Source organism: Eucyclogobius newberryi, unplaced genomic scaffold (genome assembly GCF_026437365.1).
Source record: "Eucyclogobius newberryi isolate DKJ021-1_F unplaced genomic scaffold, fEucNew1.0.hap1 SCAF_11, whole genome shotgun sequence".
Classification (NCBI taxonomy): Eukaryota; Metazoa; Chordata; class Actinopteri; order Gobiiformes; family Gobiidae; genus Eucyclogobius; species Eucyclogobius newberryi.
The window spans coordinates 25,016,692-25,041,563 of record NW_027315735.1 but is presented as its reverse complement, the minus strand read 5'-3'; the positions used below and the strand labels follow the sequence as shown (position 1 = coordinate 25,041,563).

The 24,872-nt window shown below is 38.4% G+C and overlaps 5 protein-coding genes across 6 annotated transcripts in view; all 5 read right to left on the bottom strand.

Annotated features, from left to right (window-relative positions):
• LOC140354591 (protocadherin gamma-A10-like) overlaps positions 1 to 18,221 on the bottom strand; it is a 207,975-nt gene extending 189,754 nt beyond the window's left edge. The window contains exon 1 of one of the 2 annotated variants that reach the window (XM_072439694.1): positions 15,811 to 18,221. In XM_072439694.1, the coding sequence (XP_072295795.1) occupies positions 15,811 to 18,180 (2,370 nt within the window). In that variant the 5' untranslated portion in view covers positions 18,181 to 18,221. The remainder of the gene's footprint in view (positions 1 to 15,810) is intronic. The other variant, XM_072439676.1, reaches the window with a different exon arrangement.
• LOC140354601 (protocadherin gamma-A11-like) lies at positions 2,335 to 4,752 on the bottom strand. The gene has a single exon (XM_072439705.1). The coding sequence runs from the start codon at positions 4,743 to 4,745 to the stop codon at positions 2,361 to 2,363; it is 2,385 nt and encodes a 794-aa protein (XP_072295806.1). The 5' UTR covers positions 4,746 to 4,752; the 3' UTR covers positions 2,335 to 2,360.
• Positions 7,024 to 9,507, bottom strand: LOC140347993 (protocadherin beta-16-like). The gene has a single exon (XM_072434250.1). It carries the CDS (start codon positions 9,424 to 9,426, stop codon positions 7,024 to 7,026), a length of 2,403 nt encoding a protein of 800 aa, XP_072290351.1. The 5' UTR covers positions 9,427 to 9,507.
• Positions 11,382 to 13,799, bottom strand: LOC140347977 (protocadherin beta-16-like). Its single transcript, XM_072434249.1, has one exon. It carries the CDS (start codon positions 13,797 to 13,799, stop codon positions 11,382 to 11,384), a length of 2,418 nt encoding a protein of 805 aa, XP_072290350.1.
• A 2,369-nt stretch (positions 18,222 to 20,590) lies between the features above and the next one.
• On the bottom strand, positions 20,591 to 23,040 carry LOC140346239 (protocadherin beta-16-like). Its single transcript, XM_072432349.1, has one exon. The coding sequence runs from the start codon at positions 22,991 to 22,993 to the stop codon at positions 20,591 to 20,593; it is 2,403 nt and encodes an 800-aa protein (XP_072288450.1). The 5' UTR covers positions 22,994 to 23,040.
• Positions 23,041 to 24,872: the final 1,832 nt, after the last annotated feature.

The window sequence follows — 24,872 nt, the reverse complement described above, 5'->3', positions numbered from 1 at the left end:
ACTATGTATTAACACCCACATGTTTTAGGGAAAATCCATTTAATTGATGAGAGAGAATTACGACCGTTGTACCAAATTGATGAATTAATTAATCATTCAATCAATCAATCAATCAATCAATCAATCCATGATATGTATTTTGAGCACATCTTATATGGCCTGTTCAGAAGTGAAAACATTGATTTGCAAAAGAGAAAAGTAGATGTCGCTAATGTTGGATAAAATATGTAGTTAGTATTAGTAGTAGTAGCAGTAGTAGTAGTAGTAGTAGTAGTAGTAGTAGTAGTAGTAGTTGTAGTTGTAGCAGTAACTGTACCAGTAGTAGTATGACATTTTTACAATTAAAGTTAATGAAGCAATCTACAAGGTGATTTTCATTTGGTTGTTACTCAACCTCTGTGTCATTAATTAAAATATACATTAAATGCTAAATATTTACTCACATCATATAAATTGCAATGGGAAATTATTAAAGCATATGAATAATAGGGAATCAGCATTAAAAAAAAAAAAATCAGCCTTGAGCACAGAGCCAACATTTCCTTTGAATGATGTTTGCATTTCACAATGAAATAAAACTGAAACATCAAACAGTACAACACAAGGCAGAAGTTATAATAGATATAATCAAAAAGTGTCTATTGGAAATCAACAATTTGTTATTCAAGCATTACACCTTTTACACTGATAAAAACAAATATGCATGTTCTAAAGCATTTTATCCAAGAAACAACTTCTTCCCAGAAAAGAAAGAAAAAATCTGATATTAATTCAATCACAATTAGCACTAAATGAATGCATTACTTCCACTTAACTAAAAATGAGCAAAGTTCCCTAAAAGCCAAAACTAAAAACCTGATCAAACTGTAATGACCAAAAAATAAAAATATATTTAAAACAAATAAATACTGCTGCTGATTAAAGACAGAAATGTCACATCTCCACAGTTTTGCTCAGTGCAGAGATGTGAAAACATGTATTTTAAGAGCAAGCCTGTGTAAAACACAAAAATAAACTTTAAGGAAAGAAATATAGAGCAGAGGGATTTGTCCCAGTGTCTGATCTGCAGGCAGCGTGTTGTCATTGTAGGACCAGACACTATTAAATCACTTGTCCTGTATCTTAGGGGCAAATATTTCACATTAAATCCATGATTTTAAGTGAAAATAATACTACATTTTTCAAAATGATCAACCCCTAAGCACAAGTCTACAGTCTGTCCTCAGAAAGGAAAGCCATCAAAGCTGGGTTAAGTTCAGTATTTGTATTAAAAAAGAATGTACAAAAGTAAGTTCCCTAATGAAAACCTAAATAGAAGAAAAACTGCAATTTTTATGTACTTAAGGACTTTTTATTGTAACAGTTGCATTGGTTCAAAATGTATATGGTGTCTTTATAAAGGGTTTTACGGGTTAAGCATAGTTGACCACGTTTAAGAGGGATTGACATTTAGTAAAACATTAATGTTTTGAAGCATTCTAATAAACTACTTAGTGTGAAATTATTCAGGGGTAAACTTTGACATGTGTCTAAGCAACAAACAAATAAAGGAGATGAAGACTTCAAATGTCTCTCTACCCTCTTCAGAACCATGGACAGAGTAGAGATGAAGAGCTATTTTCAGAAGAAATTCTATGGTTCAACTGAAATAAAAATATTGCATTGGACCTTTGCAATTCTTTTTTGAATTGTCATAACTACAACATTATAAATAATACATGCATTCATCAGTGAGAGAAAACTAAGCATATAGAAACATTTAAAATGTATGGTTTAATTTCAAATATTTACTGAATTATTTGTTATATACTGACTTATTTGTTAATGCTGTGTTTATAATCTAATGTAGATCCAGGACAGCAGGTCAGTGTGTATTATTTCACATTTCTCACATTATACATAGATGATTTTAAACATGTTAAACACCAATGTTGAAGCTCAGCTAGCTCAGTTATCGAACTCAAAGATTACAGTAGCCACACCTCTGTTCAACTATCCAACCAGAATCTTCTATACACAGCTATACCCTAGTGCTACATTCACGGAGGTTCTACTAAAGACACCTGTGGGTCATCCAGATTCAAAGAGAAAGTGAGGGCTATTAAATACAACTTGCAACAATCTTATTAAAGCTTCATAACAGAAACAAAAACCAAGTCTTCTTGATAAATCATTTTTCAATATAGCTTAAGGATCGCTTAATCCAGGGGTCTCACAAGACAAAGACATAAAAACAACAAGATGAAATTAAAATAATTTTAAGAAAAAGAATTAATGAAATCTACTGATGATAAAGTGTGTAAAAATGGTCAAAGTATTTTTTTTTAAACATAATGCAATTTTGGATGCAACAGTTTTTGCTACTGTGTTCCTACCTCAGGAGAGACATCACAATCTCCAAAGACGTCAGAAAAGTCAGTGGGGCTTTTCCTCAGTGTCTGATCTGCAGGCAGCGTGTTGTCATTGTAGGACGAGACAAACTTAAAGTCACTTGTCCTGGATCCAGTTGTCATGTATCCATCATAGTTGTAAGTGCTGCGTAAAGTTCCTGTGCCGTCAACATCTGCATAATTAGGAGGCAGATAACCACTGGGGATTGCAACTGCTCCATCAAACAACAGTCTGGGCTTTCTCCTGCGACAGAACCTCACACCCAGGACAATAATAATGAAGGTGAGGAAGAATGTAGACACTGACACCAGTGCAATGATCAGATAGGATGTCAGCTTTGAGTCCCTCTCATCATAAGAAATGTCCTTGAGTTCAGGCACTTCAGCCAAGTTATCAGAGATCAGTAAATACATGGAGCAGGTGGCAGAGAGAGGAGGCTGTCCGTTATCCTTCACTGCCACTATAAGGTTCTGTTTCATGCTGTCGGATTCAGAGATGTCCCGCTGGGTCCTGATCTCTCCACTGTGAAGACCAATAGTAAAAAGTCCAGCATCAGTGGATTTGACTATGTGATAGGACAGCCAGGCGTTCTGTCCAGAGTCTGCGTCCACTGCTATGACTTTGGACACCAGAGAGCCTGCATGTGCAGCTTTAGGGACCAGTTCAGTCATGAAGGAGTTCCCCTCCGGGGTGGGGTACAGTATTTGAGGAGAGTTGTCATTCACATCAGATATAAACACATTGACTGTCACGTTGCTGCTGAGTGGAGGAGACCCATTGTCTCTGGCCATGACCTGGACTTTAAAACTCCTGAAGTGTTCATAATCAAAAGCCCTCACAGCATGGATCACTCCTGTGTCTCCATTAACAGATACATAAGAGGACACTGGGGCCCCGTTCACCTCACCAGGTAACAGAGAATAAACCACTGTCCCGTTTTGTCTCCAGTCTGGGTCTCGAGCAGCAACAAAACATAAAGTGGAGCCAGGTTTGTTGTTTTCAGTCACATGTGCGCTGTAGGACTGCTCCTCAAACACAGGAGGGTTGTCATTGATGTCAGCTACAGTTAAGTGGACAGTTTTAGAAGAGGACAGAGGTGGAGTGCCCTCGTCAGTGGCAGTGATTGTAATGTTGTAATCAGACACTAGCTCACGGTCCAGCTGTTCTGTGGTCACTAGAGAATAATAGTTTTTAATGGAAGGCACTAACTTGAAAGGGACTCCAGTCTGAAGGGAGCAGCGGACTTGTCTGTTGTTCTCTGAGTCTTCGTCCTGTACATTAATGATGCCCACCTCTGTACCAGGGGGACTATTTTCTGCAATAGTATCTGATAAAGATTTTAAACTGACCACAGGGGCATTGTCATTGACATCTGTAACATAAATTATAACTTTTCCATGAGAAGATAGTCCTAATCCATCTTTTGCTTTAATGCGTATTTCAAATGAGTTTGTAGCTTCAAAGTCAATGTTGCCAATTACTCTAATTTCACCTGTTTTTGAATTTATACTGAACTTATTTTTCATATCTTCAGTAACACGTCCAAAATCATAACTCACGTCACCGTTGACCCCTTCATCTGCATCAGTCGCAGTAATAGTCAGCACTACAGTATCTAGAGGGGAGTTTTCAGGCAGACTGGCTTTATACACGGCCTGGCTAAACACAGGGGCGTTATCATTAGCGTCTAACACAGTGATGTGAATGGCTACTGTCCCTGATCTCTGTGGAGACCCGCCATCAAAAGCTGTCAAAACCAAGTCTATTTCCTGCTGTTTTTCACGATCTAATTCTTTATCAAGCACCAGCTCAATAGTATTTCCTGTAATTACCAACACAAAATGATCGTTCTTGTTAAGACTGTATTGTTGGACTGAATTCTGCCCCACGTCCTCATCGTGCGCCTCCTCTATCAAAAATAGAGCACCTTTGTCTGCGTTTTCCCAAATATCTAGACTAATAACGTCCTCGTTAAACGTGGGTGCGTTGTCATTTATGTCTTGTACGTGAAGACTAATTCGGTGAAGCTCCAGAGGACTCTCCAGAACAAGCTCCCGCTTTACGACACACGACGCCCTTTCACCACAAAGCTCCTCTCGGTCAATTCTGTCTGCAACAATCAGGTTTCCGTTGTCCACGTTTATGTCAAAGTAGTGCTTCTTCGTTCCCTCGGTGTCAATGCGCGCTTTTCTCTGGATTAATGCGCCGCTCTTCAGCCCCAGATCTTTAGCAATATTTCCAATAATCCATCCTCGTTTGGTTTCCTCCGGTATGGAGTAGCTCACATCTCCCCATGCTGCCTCAATCCATGTGAGGATCAAGACAAATGTACAGGTTTTCCTCAAAAACACCATCGTCCCGCCAACAAAGAACAGACCGTAAATAAGTGTGCATCAACTGTGTTCAGCGTTCAGTCTTAAGTGTGTGAGGTTTTTTCCCGTCAAATCAACAAGAGCGCTGGATAATGTGTGGCTGCAGCACTGGCCTGGCTCAGCGGTGAACAGCGCCACCTTCAGTCAAATAGTGTTATGTTCCTTTTTGTATATAAATCTCATGTAATACCACAAGCATTTGGTAATTGCTCAACTTATGTGTCATGGCTTTATAAACTAATAAAAAGCTGTATATTATAATTAGCAACGGGAAAATAATACAAATATTAAGAAATATTTAAAATATGCATAATTGGAGTCAGCGGTACAGACCTGCATTACATGAAAACAAATCTACCAAGAGCTCAGAGCGAATCTTTCCTTTGAATGATGTTTACATTCTAAAGCATTTCATACAAGAAACAACTTCTCATCTCAGAAAAGCAATAAGGTCTGACAAACTACATAACAATTACAGCACAAATTGAATTAAGAACATCGCATTTCTCTCTCTTTTTTTTTTTTTTAAATAGGGAAAGTGAGAAAAAACTTTATCAAGCTATAAAGACCACAAATAAAGCAATTAAAAAGCATTGCTGCTGATTAGAAGACAGAAATTAACCATGTCCACAGCTTAACCAGTGCCAAGATCGGAAATAAAACTAAATTCTTCAAAGTTATCATCCAAAAAACAAACATAATATTTGATGAGAAGACATTTCTTGACACAATTCCACAGTCACTCCTCAGAGAGAAAAGAAATCACAGCGGAATGAAGATAAGTTTTTAAAAAAAATAGAATAAAAAATAAGACAAAGATAAAGTCCCCTCTGACACAACGTTTTATACAAGAAACACTGCAAGTTGTAAGGACCATTTATTGTAGCAGTTACATTGGTGCAGAATGTATTGGATGTAAATTTTTTGAAAGGGTCTTAAATCTTTGACATGTTTGGACCGTGTTAAAGAGAGAACAACACCTTTGAAGCATTTGAATGATTGATTATTGTTTGAAATTATTCCTGGATAATCTAATGTGTCTAATCAATAATCAAATGAAGGAGATGAAGACCTCACAAATCTGACAATCCTCTTCAGCACCATGGACAGAACAAACATAAAGAGTTTGCCAAGTCAACTAACCAAATGTTTTTAAGACAGCACTTATTAAAACATAAACCTCTGAAGAGATTATTCCTGAAAATCTCTATGAAAACAATGCCACAAAGAGATTGAAGTTGATACTGTAACAGCCACAGCTTTAATATATGATTTAACAGTACATTAATAGTAAAAAGCAATTACGTCAGTTTTTAAAATAAATTCTGTGGGTTAAATAAAATGATATTGCTGCATCTGGTGATTAATAATTATATTTTGAATTGTAAAAGCAATGGGAATATATATAAAATAAATGTATATATAAAATTATTAAGCATTTGGCCAATAACTTTTTGAGACATATTGAGGAAAAAAGTGAAAGGTTATTGCTTGGCAACACCGACCCCCTCATGGATCTGGGTCTTTGTGAAACCCTCAGTCATCTACCATGGCATTACTATTGACAGTAAACTTAAATTTGAAAAACAAAAAAATGCAGTTGTTCAACCTGCCTTTTATAATTTGAGGCTTTTATCTGACATGAAACTGTTTTTTATATTTTTAAACATTTGAACAAGTCACAATAGAGTTAAATGGAATATTCTATTTTTGTTTCTGTATCTTTTACATGTATTGTGCAGCACTTGGAAATAATTTGTTTAAACATATACTTTTTCTTATGCAGTTCCATAATGCATATAAAGGAGAACGAGTGAGAGTGGTGTATAAACAATTTCTGGTCGCTGGCTGCTAATTCTCATTATAGTTAATCATATGGGAAGACCAATTAAGAAAAATATTTTTATTTAAAAAAAAGCTACCTTCACTTGCCAAATTACAAGCTCAAAGCAGCCACCGCTCAGTTAAATATCTGAACCAGAATGTCACTATAAGGAGCTATACTTAAAAAATGAAACTCGAAACATTGTTTTTAAAGTTTCATTACAAAAACAAAACAAGATCTTCTGAATATAAGATGAGTTTATTTATTATCTAGCATTGCCTAACCAGGGGGTCTAACCAGTGAGAAAACAAACACTATAACAAGATGGTATTAAAATCTGCAAAAGTAAATATGAAATCTGCCGATCATGCAGTGTGGAAAGGTGGTGACAGAAAAAGTTTAACCTTCATGTAATTTTGGTTGTAACAGCTTTTGCTACTGTGTTCCTACCTCAGGAGAGACGTCACAGTCTCCAAAGACGTCAGAAAAGTCAGTGGGGCTTTTCCTCAGTGTCTGATCTGCAGGCAGCGTGTTGTCATTGTAGGACGAGACAAACTTAAAGTCACTTGTCCTGGATCCAGTTGTCATGTATCCATCATAGTTGTAAGTGCTGCGTAAAGTTCCTGTGCCATCAACATCTGCATAATTAGGAGGCAGATAACCACTGGGTATTGCAACTGCTCCATCAAACAACAGTCTGGGCTTCCTCCTGCGACAGAACCTCACACCCAGGACAATAATAATGAAGGTGAGGAAAAATGTAGACACTGACACCAGTGCAATGATCAGATAGGATGTCAGCTTTGAGTCCCTCTCATCATAAGAAATGTCCTTGAGTTCAGGCACTTCAGCCAAGTTATCAGAGATCAGTAAATACATGGAGCAGGTGGCAGAGAGAGGAGGCTGTCCGTTATCCTTCACTGCCACTATAAGGTTCTGTTTCATGCTGTCAGATTCAGAGATGTCCCGCTGGGTCCTGATCTCTCCACTGTGAAGACCAATAGTAAAAAGTCCAGAATCGGTGGATTTGACTATGTGATAGGACAGCCAGGCGTTCTGTCCAGAGTCTGCGTCCACTGCTATCACTTTGGACACCAGAGAGCCTGCATGTGCAGCTTTAGGGACCAGTTCAGTCATGAAGGAGTTCCCCTCCGGGGTGGGGTACAGTATTTGAGGAGAGTTGTCATTCACATCAAATATAAACACATTGACTGTCACGTTGCTGCTGAGTGGAGGAGACCCATTGTCTCTGGCCATCACATGGACTTTAAAACTCCTGAAGTGTTCATAATCAAAAGCCCTCACAGCATGGATCACTCCTGTGTCTCCATTAACAGATACATAAGAGGACACTGGGGCCCCATTCACCTCACCAGGTAACAGAGAATAAACCACGGTCCCGTTTTGTCTCCAGTCTGGGTCTCGAGCAGCAACAGAACATAAAGTGGAGCCAGGTTTGTTGTTTTCAGTCACATGTGCGCTGTAGGACTGCTCCTCAAACACAGGAGGGTTGTCATTGATGTCAGCTACAGTTAAGTGGACAGTTTTAGAAGAGGACAGAGGTGGAGAGCCCTCGTCAGTGGCAGTGATTGTAATGTTGTAATCAGACACTAGCTCACGGTCCAGCTGTTCTGTGGTCACTAGAGAATAATAGTTTTTAATGGAAGGTACTAACTTGAAAGGGACTCCAGTCTGAAGGGAGCAGCGGACCTGTCTGTTGTTCTCTGAGTCTCTGTCCTGGACATTAATGATGCCCACCTCTGTACCAGGTGACACATTCTCAGGGATCTGATTGTTCAGTGATTTTATAAATATAACAGGAGCATTGTCATTCATGTCGACAATTTCTATAAATAAAGTTGCATAAGATGCAAGTCCTGGTCCATCTTTAGCGCTAACTTGAATTTCATATGAGGACTCTTTTTCATAATCTATAGATTGTGCAACTCTAACTTCACCAGTGGAGGGATTTAAAGTGAATATTTGGTTGTCATCTGAAGGATGGTCAAATTCATAAATTATTTCACTGTTTACTCCTTCATCAGCATCAGTCGCAGTCACTGTAATAACCAGTGTATCTGGAGCAGAGTTTTCTGGAAGACTCGCTTTATACACAGTCTGACTAAACACTGGCGCATTATCATTAGCGTCAAGAACAGTGACATGGATGACGACTGTGCCTGATCTCTGAGGAGAGCCGCCATCAAACGCAGTCAACACAAGCGTGATCTCGTTATTATCCTCTCTGTCTAACTCTTTGTCCAAAACTAATTCACTATATTTTCGACCACTGCCCTTTGTTTTTACCTCTAAAGCAAAGTGCTTGTTCTCTTGCAGGGCGTAACCCTGAACACTATTTTCACCTATGTCTCCATCTAATGCTTCATCTAATGGATAACGTGCACCCTTATCAGCCAATTCATGGATTTCAAATTTAAGCGTGCTCGCCTTAAATTGTGGCGCGTTGTCGTTTATGTCTTGGACGCGGATCGTAAAGCGATGCAGCTCTAAGGGGTTTTCCAGCACGAGCTCCTGTTTCAGAATACATGAAGTCTTCTTCGCACAAAGGCCCTCTCTGTCAATCCTCTCCTGAACAACCAGCTCTCCCGTGTTGAGGTTCACGCTGCAGTACTGGACGCCGCTGTCCTCGGAGTCAACGCGCGCCCTGCGCGCAGACAATCTGCCCAAATCAAGTCCAATATCCTTAGCGATATTTCCAATCACGGATCCACGTTTCATCTCCTCTGGAATAGAATAACTCACGTCTCCAGTGATGGGATGAAATGCAAAAATAATAAGCCCCAAAGTGCAGTAAATGGCTGATCTAATGTGGGCCATTGTACATCCACTGATGAAATTTGTTAAAAATTAGTTAAATCAACCGTTCGATGCAATCCGTAACGAAACCCTTTGCACTCCTGCTTTCACAACACAGCATTTTACGACAACTGATAAAGAAGGGAGGAGAAAGGACGTGCTGCGGTTCTCTGGTGAATACTGACACCAAGAGTTTATTTAAAGGAACAGCAAGGCTTGTGAGTGTTTTCTTTTAATAACAAAAACATTGCATTTCTTAATAATCATTGTATTTGTCCTGTTTTGTATGAATTGAGCAAACGGTAATTATTCACTAACAGCTTCATTTTTGTATTGTGTCATGAAGGATTGGAAGAGTTTCCAGGTGCTAGATCTGATTTGATATATTTTTCAAACAGGCTAAATTCAGCTAATTGGATCCATGGTGCTAAAAGTATAAATATCTCCTTTTGTAAACTTGATTAGACAAGTCCGAGGTTTTTAAAAACACGTCCACTTAAATATTGCTTGTTCAATTTTAGCCAATCACCAATTAAATGTAATTATACCAATACACGTGTTCATATTCCATACAATATACAAGAACATGCAACAAGGCAAAGAAAGTTCAAATCAATACTTTTTTTTTTTTTTAAAAACGCTCAAAATCACAACAGCAGATGTCTCATTGACAAATAAACAAAATACAATCGGGGGAGAAAAAAGGAAGGGAAATAAACTATCTTGTTTGTAGCAGTGTTTTAACATGTTCTAATGCAAAACCTGATAATTAGTTTGAGTAAATTTGAAATGTTCTTGTTAATATTAGAAATGTGATCATTTCAATTAATCATAAAGACAGTGGGTAATTTTAATAACATGTTTAAAAATGTATTACTGTTTTTTTGTATCAATAATTTCTCGTTACATTTTCAAGTCAGCACACTGCATTGAGAGCACCAGTAACACACAAAAGGGAAGTGCTGGAATTTACTGGAATTACATTACAATTGGGGCAAAAATGTAATAAATTAAATGCCCGAAATAAAACACAAAATAAATGAATAATAACAATTTGCAGACTTGTTTCAATAATGCAAACCAAAACTAAATAAAGAAACACTTCTATGAAAAATACAGCCTAATTATATATAATGTTTTGCATTGTGATTCCTTTGTTTTTAAGTCAGGTTTGACTAATATGTAATACTCAAGAAATTCAGAGTGAAACCCATCACTTACAGTTCTCCATCATAGAAAGTAGACACACCTTTTCAATAATTGTCTGGTATTGTAAGTTGAACTGATAGTCATGCCTTAAAGTAGAGCTCATTAATGAAAAAAGGCTCCAAAAACTAGTTCATCCCTCAATTCTCCCATCCACACAAACACTATATCCTTGACTCATTACACAACAATCTTTAAAAAAATCACCTATGACCTCTCCCATCCTCTACTTTACATCACATGTTTCACCCCAATTCAGATTGTGACTACAACATTCGATGTGTGTAAAAGTAATTTTGGCAATATGTATTAATTTTTTTACAAAAAATATTTTAAAAGACAAAGTTGAAATCAAAGTCACACTGAGATATTTGAATGCATCTACAACTTAGATCTCAAATTCAAATCCTTTTCAAAAGACATTTGAGCCTACAAGCTCTGCTTTTTATACCATATAAATACCATATGAAGCACCTTTTTATAATTCTACAGAAGACAACACTGTCCGTACAAATCGCTGATTACCCATGTACAATATAATTTAAAATACCGTTCCATCGCTTCTCAATCAACCACATGTGTCAACGGTAAATGTCCCAGTCAACTCTAAAAGACTCAACTCCACAGTCAAAATTTACATTAGATCTGACAAACAACCTTCATCTTTTCCATTTCAAACAGAGAGTGAAAAATGGTCTATCATTGCCTATACATGCAATCAAAACAATTGGGAAAAATTGGGACAATATAACATAGCAAGTTAGAGGTTTTTATTTTGTTCTAAATGTTTGTGTTCCTACCTCAGGAGAGACATCACAATCTCCAAAGACGTCAGAAAAGTCAGTGGGGCTTTTCCTCAGTGTCTGATCTGCAGGCAGCGTGTTGTCATTGTAGGACGAGACAAACTTAAAGTCACTTGTCCTGGATCCAGTTGTCATGTATCCATCATAGTTGTAAGTGCTGCGTAAAGTTCCTGTGCCGTCAACATCTGCATAATTAGGAGGCAGATAACCACTGGGGATTGCAACTGCTCCATCAAACAACAGTCTGGGCTTCCTCCTGCGACAGAACCTCACACCCAGGACAATAATAATGAAGGTGAGGAAAAATGTAGACACTGACACCAGTGCAATGATCAGATAGGATGTCAGCTTTGAGTCCCTCTCATCATAAGAAATGTCCTTGAGTTCAGGCACTTCAGCCAAGTTATCAGAGATCAGTAAATACATGGAGCAGGTGGCAGAGAGAGGAGGCTGTCCGTTATCCTTCACTGCCACAATAAGGTTCTGTTTCATGCTGTCGGATTCAGAGATGTCCCGCTGGGTCCTGATCTCTCCACTGTGAAGACCAATAGTAAAAAGTCCAGCATCAGTGGATTTGACTATGTGATAGGACAGCCAGGCGTTCTGTCCAGAATCTGCATCCACTGCTATCACTTTGGACACCAGAGAGCCTGCATGTGCAGCTTTAGGGACCAGTTCAGTCATGAAGGAGTTCCCCTCCGGGGTGGGGTAGAGTATTTGAGGAGAGTTGTCATTCACATCAGATATAAACACATTGACTGTCACGTTGCTGCTGAGTGGAGGAGACCCATTGTCTCTGGCCATCACCTGGACTTTAAAACTCCTGAAGTGTTCATAATCAAAAGCCCTCACAGCATGGATCACTCCTGTGTCTCCATTAACAGATACATAAGAGGACACTGGGGCCCCATTCACCTCACCAGGTAGCAGAGAATAAACCACTGTCCCGTTTTGTCTCCAGTCTGGGTCTCGAGCAGCAACAGAACATAAAGTGGAGCCAGGTTTGTTGTTTTCAGTCACATGTGCGCTGTAGGACTGTTCCTCAAACACAGGAGGGTTGTCATTGATGTCAGCTACAGTTAAGTGGACAGTTTTAGAAGAGGACAGAGGTGGAGAGCCCTCGTCAGTGGCAGTGATTGTAATGTTGTAATCAGACACTAGCTCACGGTCCAGCTGTTCTGTGGTCACTAGAGAATAATAGTTTTTAATGGAAGGTACTAACTTGAAAGGGACTCCAGTCTGAAGGGAGCAGCGGACCTGTCTGTTGTTCTCTGAGTCTCTGTCCTGAACATTAATGATGCCCACCTCTGTACCAGGTGACACATTCTCAGGGATTTGATTGGTCAGTGATTTTAGAAATATAACAGGAGCATTGTCATTCATGTCAACAATTTCTATAAATAATGTTGCATAAGATGCCAATCCCAATCCATCTTTAGCGCTAACTTGAATTTCATATGAGGACTCTCTTTCATAATCTATAGATTGTGCAACTCTAATTTCACCAGTGGAAGGATCTAAAGTGAATATTTTGTCGTCATCTGAAGGATGGTCAAATTCATACATTATTTCACTGTTTACTCCCTCATCTGCATCAGTCGCAGTCACTGTAATAACCAGTGTATCTGGAGGAGAGTTTTCTGGAAGACTCGCTTTATACACAGTCTGACTAAACACTGGCGCATTATCATTAGCGTCAAGAACAGTGACATGGATGACGACTGTGCCTGATCTCTGAGGAGAGCCGCCATCAAACGCAGTCAACACAAGCGTGATCTCATTATTATCCTCTCTGTCTAACTCTTTGTCTAACGCTAATTCACTATATTTTCGACCATTGTTCTTTGTTTTTACCTCCAAAGCAAAGTGCTTGTTCTCTTGCAGGGCGTAACCCTGAACACTATTTTCACCTATGTCTCCATCTAATGCTTCATCTAATGGATAACGTGCGCCCTTAACAGCCGATTCATGGATTTCAAGTTTAAGCGTGCTCGCCTTAAATTGTGGCGCGTTGTCGTTTATGTCTTGGACGCGGATCGTAAAGCGATGCAGCTCTAAGGGGTTTTCCAGCACGAGCTCCTGTTTCAGAATACATGAAGTCTTCTTCGCACAAAGGCCCTCTCTGTCAATCCTCTCCTGAACAACCAGCTCTCCCGTGTTGAGGTTCACGCTGCAGTACTGGACGCCGCTGTCCTCGGAGTCAACGCGCGCCCTGCGCGCAGACAATCTGCCCAAATCAAGCCCAATATCCTTAGCGATATTTCCAATCACGGATCCACGTTTCATCTCCTCTGGAACAGAATAACTCACGTCTCCAGTGATGGGATGAAATGCAAAAATAATAAGCCCCAAAGTGCAGTAAATGGCTGATCTAATGTGGGCCATTGTACATCCACCTGAAATGTGTCAAAAATTAGTTAAATCAGCCGTTCGATGCAATCCGTAACGAAACCCTTTGCACTCCTGCTTTCACAACACAACATTTTACGACAACTGATAAAGAAGGGAGGAGAAAGGACGTGCTGCGGTTCTCTGGTGAATACTGACACCAAGAGTTTATTTAAAGGAACAGCAGGGCTTGTGAGCGTTTTCTTTTAATAACAAAAACATTCAATTTCTTAATGATCACTCTATTTGGCCTGTTTTGTATGAATTGAGCAAACAGTAATTATTCACAAACAGCTTCATTTTTATATTGTGTCATGAAGGATTGGAAGAGTTTCCAGTTGCTAGATCTGATTGATATATTTTTCAAACAGGCTAAATTCAGCTAATTGGATCCATGGTGCTAAAAGTGTAAATATCTCCTTTTGTAAACTTGATTAGAAAAGTCCAAGGTTTGTCAAAACACTGTCTACTTAAATAGATCTTGTTCAATTTTAGCCAATCACCAATTAAATCTAATTATATCAACACACGTGTTCATATTATATACAATATACAAGAACATGCAACAAGGCAAAGAAAGTTCAAATCAATTTTTATTATTATTATTATTATTATTATTATTATTATGTTTTAGAAACGCTCAAAATCACAAAAGCAGATGTCTCATTGACACATAAACAAAAGACAATTGTGGGAGAAAAAAAGAAGGAAAATAAACTAGTTCGTGTGTATCAGTGTTTTAACATGTTCTAATGCAAAACCTGATAATTAGTTGAGTAAAATGTAAGTGTTATTATTAATATTAATAATTTGATATTTTCAAATAATCATAAAGACACTGGATGATTTTAATAACATTTTAAAAACTGAATTATTCTTTTTTCTATCAATAATTTCAAGTTCAATTTTCAAGTCAGCGCCCTGCATTGAGAGCACCAGTAACACACAAAAGGGAAGTGCTGGAATTTACTGGAATAACATTACAATTGGGAAAAAATGACATAAATTAAATGCCCAAAATAAAACACAAAATAAATGAATAATAACAATGTGCAGACTTGTTTCAATACTGAAAACCAAAACTAAATAAAGAAACACTTATATGAAAAATACAGCCTAATTATATATAATGTTTTGTATTGTGATTCCTTTCTTTTTAAGTCAGGTTTGACTAATATGTAATACTCAAGAAATTCAGAGTGAAACCCATCACTTACAGTTCTCCATCATAGAAAGTAGACACACCTTTTCAATAATTGTCTGGTATTGTAAGTTGAACTGATACACATGCCTTAAAGTAGAGCTCATTAATGAAAAAAAGGCTCCAAAAGCTAGTTCAACCCTCAATTCTCCCATCCACAGACACACTCTATCCTTGACTTATTACACAACAATCTTTTTTTAAAAAATCACCTATGACCTCTCCCATCCTCTACTTTACACCACATGTTTCACAACAATTCAGATTCTGACTACAACACTCGATGTGTGTAAAAGAAATTTTGGCAATATGTATTTTTTTTGTACAAAATCTGTTTTCAAATACAAAGTTGAGATCAAAGTCACACTGAGATATTTGAATGCGTCTACAATTTGAATCTCAAATTCAAATCCTTTTCAAAAGACATTTGAGCCTACAAGTTCTGCTGTTTACACCATATAAAGCACCTTTTTATTATTCTACAGAAGACAACACGTCCGTACACATCGCTGATTACCCATCTACAATATAATCTAAAATACTGTTCCATCGCTTATCAATCAACCACATGTATCAACGGTAAATGTCCCAGTCAACTCTAAAAGACTTAACTCCACAGTCAAAATTCACATTAGATCTGACAAACAACCTTCATCTTTTCCATTTGAAACAGAGAGTGAGAAATGGCCTATCATTGCCTATATATGCAATCAAAACAATTATAATGAAAAATTTATGAAAAAATTGGGACAATATAACATGGCAAGTTAGAGGTCTTTATTTTGTTCTAAATAATTGTGTTCCTACCTCAGGAGAGACGTCACAATCTCCAAAGACGTCAGAAAAGTCAGTGGGGCTTTTCCTCAGTGTCTGATCTGCAGGCAGCGTGTTGTCATTGTAGGACGAGACAAACTTAAAGTCACTTGTCCTGGATCCAGTTGTCATGTATCCATCATAGTTGTAAGTGCTGCGTAAAGTTCCTGTGCCGTCAACATCTGCATAATTAGGAGGCAGATAACCACTGGGGATTGCAACTGCTCCATCAAACAACAGTCTGGGCTTCCTCCTGCGACAGAACCTCACAACCAGGACAATAATAATGAAGGTGAGGAAAAATGTAGACACTGACACCAGTGCAATGATCAGATAGGATGTCAGCTTTGAGTCCCTCTCATCATAAGAAATGTCCTTGAGTTCAGGCACTTCAGCCAAGTTATCAGAGATCAGTAAATACATGGAGCAGGTGGCAGAGAGAGGAGGCTGTCCGTTATCCTTCACTGCCACAATGAGGTTCTGTTTCATGCTGTCAGATTCAGAGATGTCCCGCTGGGTCCTGATCTCTCCACTGTGAAGACCAATAGTAAAAAGTCCAGCATCAGTGGATTTGACTATGTGATAGGACAGCCAGGAGTTCTGTCCAGAGTCTGCGTCCACTGCTATCACTTTGGACACCAGAGAGCCTGCATGTGCAACTTTAGGGACCAGTTCAGTCATGAAGGAGTTCCCCTCCGGGGTGGGGTACAGTATTTGAGGAGAGTTGTCATTCACATCAGATACAAACACATTGACTGTCACGTTGCTGCTGAGTGGAGGAGACCCATTGTCTCTGGCCATCACCTGGACTTTAAAACTCCTGAAGTGTTCATAATCAAAAGCCCTCACAGCATGGATCACTCCTGTGTCTCCATTAACAGATACATAAGAGGACCCTGGGGCCCCATTCACCTCACTAGGTAACAGAGAATAAACCACTGTCCCGTTTTGTCTCCAGTCTGGGTCTCGAGCAGTAACAGAACATAAAGTGGAGCCAGGTTTGTTGTTTTCAGTCACATGTGCGCTGTAGGACTGCTCCTCAAACACAGGAGGGTTGTCATTGATGTCAGCTACAGTTAAGTGGACAGTTTTAGAAGAGGACAGAGGTGGAGAGCCCTCGTCAGTGGCAGTGATTGTAATGTTGTAATCAGACACTAGCTCACGGTCCAGCTGTTCTGTGGTCACTAGAGAATAATAGTTTTTAATGGAAGGTACTAACTTGAAAGGGACTCCAGTCTGAAGGGAGCAGCGGACCTGTCTGTTGTTCTCTGAGTCTTCGTCCTGAAAATTAATGATGCCCACCTCGGTACCAGGGGGACTATTTTCTGCTATAGTATCTGATAAAGATTTTAAACTGACCACAGGAGCATTGTCATTGACATCTGTGACAGAAATTATAACTTTTCCATGAGAAGACAGTCCTAATCCATCTTTTGCTTTAACACGTATTTCAAATGAAGTTGTGGCTTCAAAGTCAATGTTGCTAATCACTTTTATTTCTCCCGTTTTAGGATTTATACTAAATCTTTTTCTCACATCTTCAGTAACATGTCCAAAATCATAACTCACGTCACCGTTGACCCCTTCATCTGCATCAGTCGCAGTAATAGTCAGCACTACAGTATCTAGAGGGGAGTTTTCAGGCAGACTGGCTTTATACACGGCCTGGCTAAACACAGGGGCGTTATCATTAGCGTCTAACACAGTGACGTGAATGGCTACTGTCCCTGATCTCTGTGGAGACCCGCCATCAAAAGCTGTCAAAACCAAGTCAATTTCCTGCTGTTTTTCACGATCTAATTCTTTATCAAGCACCAGTTCAATCGTATTTCCTGTAATTACCAACACAAAATGATCGTTCTTGTTAAGACTGTATTGTTGGACTGAATTCTGCCCCACGTCCGCATCTTGCGCCTCCTCTATCAAAAACCGAGCACCTCTGACTGCAGATTCTCTTATTTCTAGACTAATAACGTCCTCGTTAAACGTGGGTGCGTTGTCATTTATGTCTTGTACGTGAAGACTAATTCGGTGAAGCTCCAGAGGACTCTCCAGAACAAGCTCCCGCTTTACGACACACGACGCCCTTTCACCACAAAGCTCCTCTCGGTCAATTCTGTCTGCAACAATCAGGTTTCCGTTGTCCACGTTTATGTCAAAGTAGTGCTTCTTCGTTCCCTCGGTGTCAATGCGCGCTTTTCTCTGGATTAATGCGCCGCTCTTCAGCCCCAGATCTTTAGCAATATTTCCAATAATCCATCCTCGTTTGGTTTCCTCCGGTATGGAGTAGCTCACATCTCCCCACGCTGCCTCAATCCATGTGAGGATCAAGACAAATGTACAGGTTTTCCTCAAAAACACCATCGTCCCGCCAACAAAGAACAGACCGTAAATAAGTGTGCATCAACTGTGTTCAGCGTTCAGTCGTAAGTGTGTGAGGTTTTTTCCCGTCAAATCAACAAGAGCGCTGGATAATGTGTGGCTGCAGCACTGGCCTGGCTCAGCGGTGAACAGCGCCACCTTCAGTCAAATAGTGTTGTGTTCCTTTTTTGTATATAAATCTCATGTAATACCACAAGCATTTGGTAATTGCTCAACTTATGTGTCATGGCTTCATAAACTAATAAAAAGCTGTATATTATAATTTGCAACGGGAAAATAATACAAATATTAAGAAATATTTAAAATATGCATAATTGGAGTCAGCGGTACAGACCTGCATTACATGAAAACAAATCTACCAAGAGCTCAGATCGAACATTTCCTTTGAATGATGTTTACATTCTAAAGCATTCCATCCAAGAAACAACTTCTCATCTCAGAAAAGCAATAAGGTCTGACATTAACTACATCACAATTACAGAACAAATTGAATTAAGAACTTCGCCTTTCTCTCTCTTTTTTTATATAATATAGGGAGAGTGAGAAACTTTATCAAGCTATAAACACCACAAATAAAGCAATTATTTATTAGACTTCCTATAAGTGATCTGTTCTTCTGTATCTACCTCTGTATCTACCTGCGTTGCACCAATGAAATTTCCCCATGTGGGACAATAAAGGAATATCTTATCTTATCTTATCTTATCTTATCTTAAAAAGCATTGCTGCTGATTTAAAGACAGAAATGAACCATGTCCACAGCTTTGCCAGTGCCAAGATCGGAAATAAAACTAAATTCTTCAAAGTTATCATCCAAAAAACAAACATAATACTTGATAAGAAGGCATTTCTTGACACAATTCCACAGTCAGTCCTCAAAAAGAAAAGCAATCACAGCTGAGTGAAGATAAGTTTTTAAAAAAATAGAATAAAAAATAAGACAAATATAAAATTCCCTCTGACACAACGTTTTATGCAAGAAACACTGCAAGTTGTAAGGACCATTTATTGTAGCAGTTAGTTGGTGCAGAATGTATTGGATGTTCATTTTTTAAAAGGGTGTTAAAGCTTCAACATGTTTGGACCGTGTTAAAGAGAGAACAACACCTTTGAAGCATTTGAATGATTGATTATTGTCTGAAATTATTCCTGGATAATCTAATGTGTCTAAGCAATAATCAAATGAAGGAGATGAAGACCTCACAACTCTGACAATCCTCTTCAGCACCATGGACAGAAAAAACATAAGAGTTTGCCAAGTCAACTAACCAAATGTTTTTAAGACAGCACTTATTAAAACATAAACCTCTGAAGAGATTATTCCTGAAAATCTCTATGAAAACAATGCCACAAAGAACAAAAGGATTAAAGTTGATACTGTAACAGCCACAGCTTTAATATATGATTTAACAGTACATTAATAGTAAAAAGCAATTACATCAGTTTTTAAAATAAATTCTGTGGGTTAAATAAAATTATATTGCTGCATCTGGTGATTAATAATTTTATTTTGGATTGTAATAGTAATGAGAATATATATAAAATAAATGTATATATGAAATTATTATGCATTTGGCCAATGACTTTTTGAGACATATTGAGGAAAAAAGTGAAAGGTTATTGCTTGGCAACACCGACCCCCTCATGGATCTGGGTCTTTGTGAAACCCTCAGTCATCCACCATGGGATTACTATTGACAGTAAACTTAAATTTGAAAAACAAAAAAATGCAGTTGTTCAACCTGCCTTTTATAATTTGAGGCTTTTATCTGACATGAAACAGTTTTTATATTTTTTAACATTTGAACAAGTCACAATAGAGTTAAATGGAATATTCTATTTTTGTTTCTGTATCTTTTACATGTATTGTGCAGAACTTGGAAATAATTTGTTTAAACATATACTTTTTCTTCTGCAGTTCCATAATGCATATAAAGGAGAACGCGTGAGAGTGGTGTATAAACAATTTCTGGTCGCTGGCTGCTAATTCTCATTATAGTTAATCATATGGGAAGACCAATTAAGAAAAATATTTTTATTTAAAAAAAAGCTACCTTCACTTGCCAAATTACAAGCTCAAAGCAGCCACCGCTCAGGTAAATATCTGAACCAGAATGTCACTATAAGGTGCTATACTTAAAAAATGAAACTTGAAACATTGTTTTTAAAGTTTCATTACAAAAACAAAACAAGATCTTCTGAATATAAGATGAGTTTATTTATTATCTAGCACTGCCTAACCAGGAGGTCTAACCAGTGAAAAAAAAAACACAACAACAGGATGGTATTAAAATCTGTAAAAGTAAGTATGAAATCTGCCGATCATGCAGTGTGGAAAGTTGGTGACAGAAAAAGTTTAACCTTGATGTAATTTTGGTTGTAACGGCTTTTGCTACTGTGTTCCTACCTCTGGAGAGACGTCACAGTCTCCAAAGACGTCAGAAAAGTCAGTGGGGCTTTTCCTCAGTGTCTGATCTGCAGGCAGCGTGTTGTCATTGTAGGACGAGACAAACTTAAAGTCACTTGTCCTGGATCCAGTTGTCATGTATCCATCATAGTTGTAAGTGCTGCGTAAAGTTCCTGTGCCGTCAACATCTGCATAATTAGGAGGCAGATAACCACTGGGGATTGCAACTGCTCCATCAAACAACAGTCTGGGCTTCCTCCTGCGACAGAACCTCACACCCAGGACAATAATAATGAAGGTGAGGAAAAATGTAGACACTGACACCAGTGCAAAGATCAGATAGGATGTCAGCTTTGAGTCCCTCTCATCATAAGAAATGTCCTTGAGTTCAGGCACTTCAGCCAAGTTATCAGAGATCAGTAAATACATGGAGCAGGTGGCAGAGAGAGGAGGCTGTCCGTTATCCTTCACTGCCACAATAAGGTTCTGTTTCATGCTGTCAGATTCAGAGATGTCCCGCTGGGTCCTGATCTCTCCACTGTGAAGACCAATAGTAAAAAGTCCAGCATCAGTGGATTTCACTATGTGATAGGACAGCCAGGCGTTCTGTCCAGAGTCTGCGTCCACTGCGATCACTTTGGACACCAGAGAGCCTGCATGTGCAGCTTTAGGGACCAGTTCAGTCATGAAGGAGTTCCCCTTCGGGGTGGGGTACAGTATTTGAGGAGAGTTATCATTCACATCAGATATAACCACATTGACTGTCACGTTGCTGCTGAGTGGAGGAGACCCATTGTCTCTGGCCATCACCTGGACTTTAAAACTCCTGAAGTGTTCATAATCAAAAGCCCTCACAGCATGGATCACTCCTGTGTCTCCATTAACAGATACATAAGAGGACACTGGGGCCCCATTCACCTCACCAGGTAACAGAGAATAAACCACTGTCCCGTTTTGTCTCCAGTCTGGGTCTCGAGCAGCAACAGAACATAAAATGGAGCCAGGTTTGTTGTTTTCAGTCACATGTGCGCTGTAGGACTGCTCCTCAAACACAGGAGGGTTGTCATTGATGTCAGCTACAGTTAAGTGGACAGTTTTAGAAGAGGACAGAGGTGGAGAGCCCTCGTCAGTGGCAGTGATTGTAATGTTGTAATCAGACACTAGCTCACGGTCCAGCTGTTCTGTGGTCACTAGAGAATAATAGTTTTTAATGGAAGGCACTAACTTGAAAGGGACTCCAGTCTGAAGGGAGCAGCGGACCTGTCTGTTGTTCTCTGAGTCTCTGTCCTGAACATTAATGATGCCCACCTCTGTACCAGGTGAAACATTCTCAGGGATCTGATTGGTCAGTGATTTTAGAAATATAACAGGAGCATTGTCATTCATGTCAACAATTTCTATAAATAATGTTGCATAAGATGCTAATCCCAGTCCATCTTTAGCGCTAATTTGAATTTCATATGAGGACTCTTTTTCATAATCTATAGATTTTGCAACTGTAATTTCACCAGAGGAAGGATCTAAAGTGAATATTTTGTCGTCATCTGAAGGATGGTCAAATTCATACATTATTTCACTGTTTACTCCCTCGTCTGCATCAGTCGCAGTCACTGTAATAACCAGTGTATCTGGAGGAGAGTTTTCTGGAAGACTCGCTTTATACACAGTCTGACTAAACACTGGCGCATTATCATTAGCGTCAAGAACAGTGACATGGATGACGACTGTGCCTGATCTCTGAGGAGAGCCGCCATCAAACGCAGTCAACACAAGCGTGATCTCGTTATTATCCTCTCTGTCTAACTCTTTGTCCAAAACTAATTCACTATATTTTCGACCATTGCTCTTTGTTTTTACCTCTAAAGCAAAGTGCTTGTTCTCTTGCAGGGCGTAACCCTGAACACTATTTTCACCTATGTCTCCATCTAATGCTTCATCTAATGGATAACGTGCGCCCTTATCAGCCGATTCATGGATTTCAAGTTTAAGCGTGCTCGCCTTAAATTGTGGCGCGTTGTCGTTTATGTCTTGGACGCGGATCGTAAAGCGATGCAGCTCTAAGGGGTTTTCCAGCACGAGCTCCTGTTTCAGAATACATGAAGTCTTCTTCGCACAAAGGCCCTCTCTGTCAATCCTCTCCTGAACAACCAGCTCTCCCGTGTTGAGGTTCACGCTGCAGTACTGGACGCCGCTGTCCTCGGAGTCAACGCGCGCCCTGCGCGCAGACAATCTGCCCAAATCAAGTCCAATATCCTTAGCGATATTTCCAATCACCGATCCACCTTTCATCTCTTCTGGAATAGAATAACTCACGTCTCCAGTGATGGGATGAAATGCAAAAATAATAAGCCCCAAAGTGCAGTAAATGGCTGATCTAATGTGGGCCATTGTACATCCACTGATGAAATGTGTTAAAAATTAGTTAAATCAACCGTTCGATGCAATCCGTAACGAAACCCTTTGCACTCCTGCTTTCACAACACAGCATTTTACGACAACTGATAAAGAAGGGAGGAGAAAGGACGTGCTGTGGTTCTCTGGTGAATACTGACACCAAGAGTTTATTTAAAGGAACAGCAAGGCTTGTGAGCGTTTTCTTTTAATAACAAAAACATTGCATTTCTTAATAATCATTGTATTTGTCCTGTTTTGTATGAACTGAGCAAACAGTAATTATTCACAAACAGCTTCATTTTTATATTGTGTCATGAAGGATTGGAAGAGTTTCCAGTGCTTGGATCTGATTTGATATATTTTTCAAACAGGCTAAATTCAGCTAATTGGATCCATGGTGCTAAAAGTGTAAATATCTCCTTTTGTAAACTTGATTAGAAAAGTCCAATGTTTGTCAAAACACTGTCTACTTAAATATTGCTTTTACAGTTTTAGCCAATCATCAATTAAATCTAATTATATCAACACACATGTTTATATTTTATACAATATACAAGAACATGCAACAAGGCAAAGTAAGTTCAAATCAATTATTATTATTTTTTTTCATTTTTTTTTAGAAACGCTCATAATCACAAAAGCAGATGTCTCATTGACACATAGACAAAAGTGATTGTGGGAGAAAAAAAAGAAGGAAAATAAACTAGTTCGTGTGTATCAGTGTTTTAACATGTTCTAATGCAAAACCTGATAATTAGTTGAGTAAAATTTAAGTGTTATTATTAATATTAATAATTTGATATTTTCAAATAATCATAAAGACACTGGATAATTTTAATAACATTTTAAAAACTGTATTATTGTTCTTTCTATCAATAATTTCAAGTTCAATTTTCAAGTCAGCGCCCTGCATTGAGAGCACCAGTAACACACAAAAAGGGAAGTGCTGGAATTTACTGGAATAACATTACAATTGGGGAAAAATGACATAAATTAAATGCCCAAAATAAAACACAAAATAAATGAATAATACCTATTTGCAGACATGTTTCAATACTGCAAACCAAAACTAAATAAAGAAACACTTATACGAAAAATACAGCCTAATTATGTATAATGTTTTGCATTGTGATTCCTTTGTTTTTAAGTAAGGTTTGACTAATATGTAATACTCAAGACATTCAGAGTGAGAACCATCACTTACAGTTCTCCATCATAGAAAGCAGACACACTTTTTCAATACATTTCTGGTATTGTAAGTTGAACTGATACTCATGCCTTAAAGTAGAGCTCATTAATGAAAAAAGGCTCCAAAAACTAGTTCAACCCTTAATTATCCCATCCTCACACAATCTATCCTTGACTTATTACACAACAATCTTTTTAAAAAATCACCTATGACCTCTCCCATCCTCTACTTTACACTCGATGTGTGTAAAAGTAGTTTTGGCAATATGTATTTTTTTTTGTACAAAATCTGTTTTCAAATACAAAGTTGAGATCAAAGTCACACTGAGATATTTGAATGCGACTACAATTTGAATCTCAAATTCAAATCCTTTTCAAAAGACACTTGAGCCTACAAGTTCTGCTGTTATACTTTAAAATTACCATATAAAGCACCTTTTTATATTTCTAGAAAAGACAACACTGTCCGTACACATCGCTGATTACCCATCTACAACATACTTTAAAATACTGTTCCATCGCTTATCAATCAACCACATGTATCAATGGTAAATGTCCCAGTCAACACTAACACACTCCACTCCACAGTCAAAATTCACATTAGGTAAGACAAACAACCTTCATCTTTTCCATTTAAAACAGAGAGTCAAAAATGGTCTATCATTGCCTATACATGCAATCAAAA

Bases quoted from the DNA above. Each gene is read 5' to 3' on its own strand.
- LOC140347977 (XM_072434249.1), bottom strand. From the start codon at position 13,799: ATGGCCCACATTAGATCAGCCATTTACTGCACTTTGGGGCTTATTATT.
- LOC140346239 (XM_072432349.1), bottom strand. From the start codon at position 22,993: ATGGCCCACATTAGATCAGCCATTTACTGCACTTTGGGGCTTATTATT.
- LOC140347993 (XM_072434250.1), bottom strand. From the start codon at position 9,426: ATGGCCCACATTAGATCAGCCATTTACTGCACTTTGGGGCTTATTATT.
- LOC140354601 (XM_072439705.1), bottom strand. From the start codon at position 4,745: ATGGTGTTTTTGAGGAAAACCTGTACATTTGTCTTGATCCTCACATGG.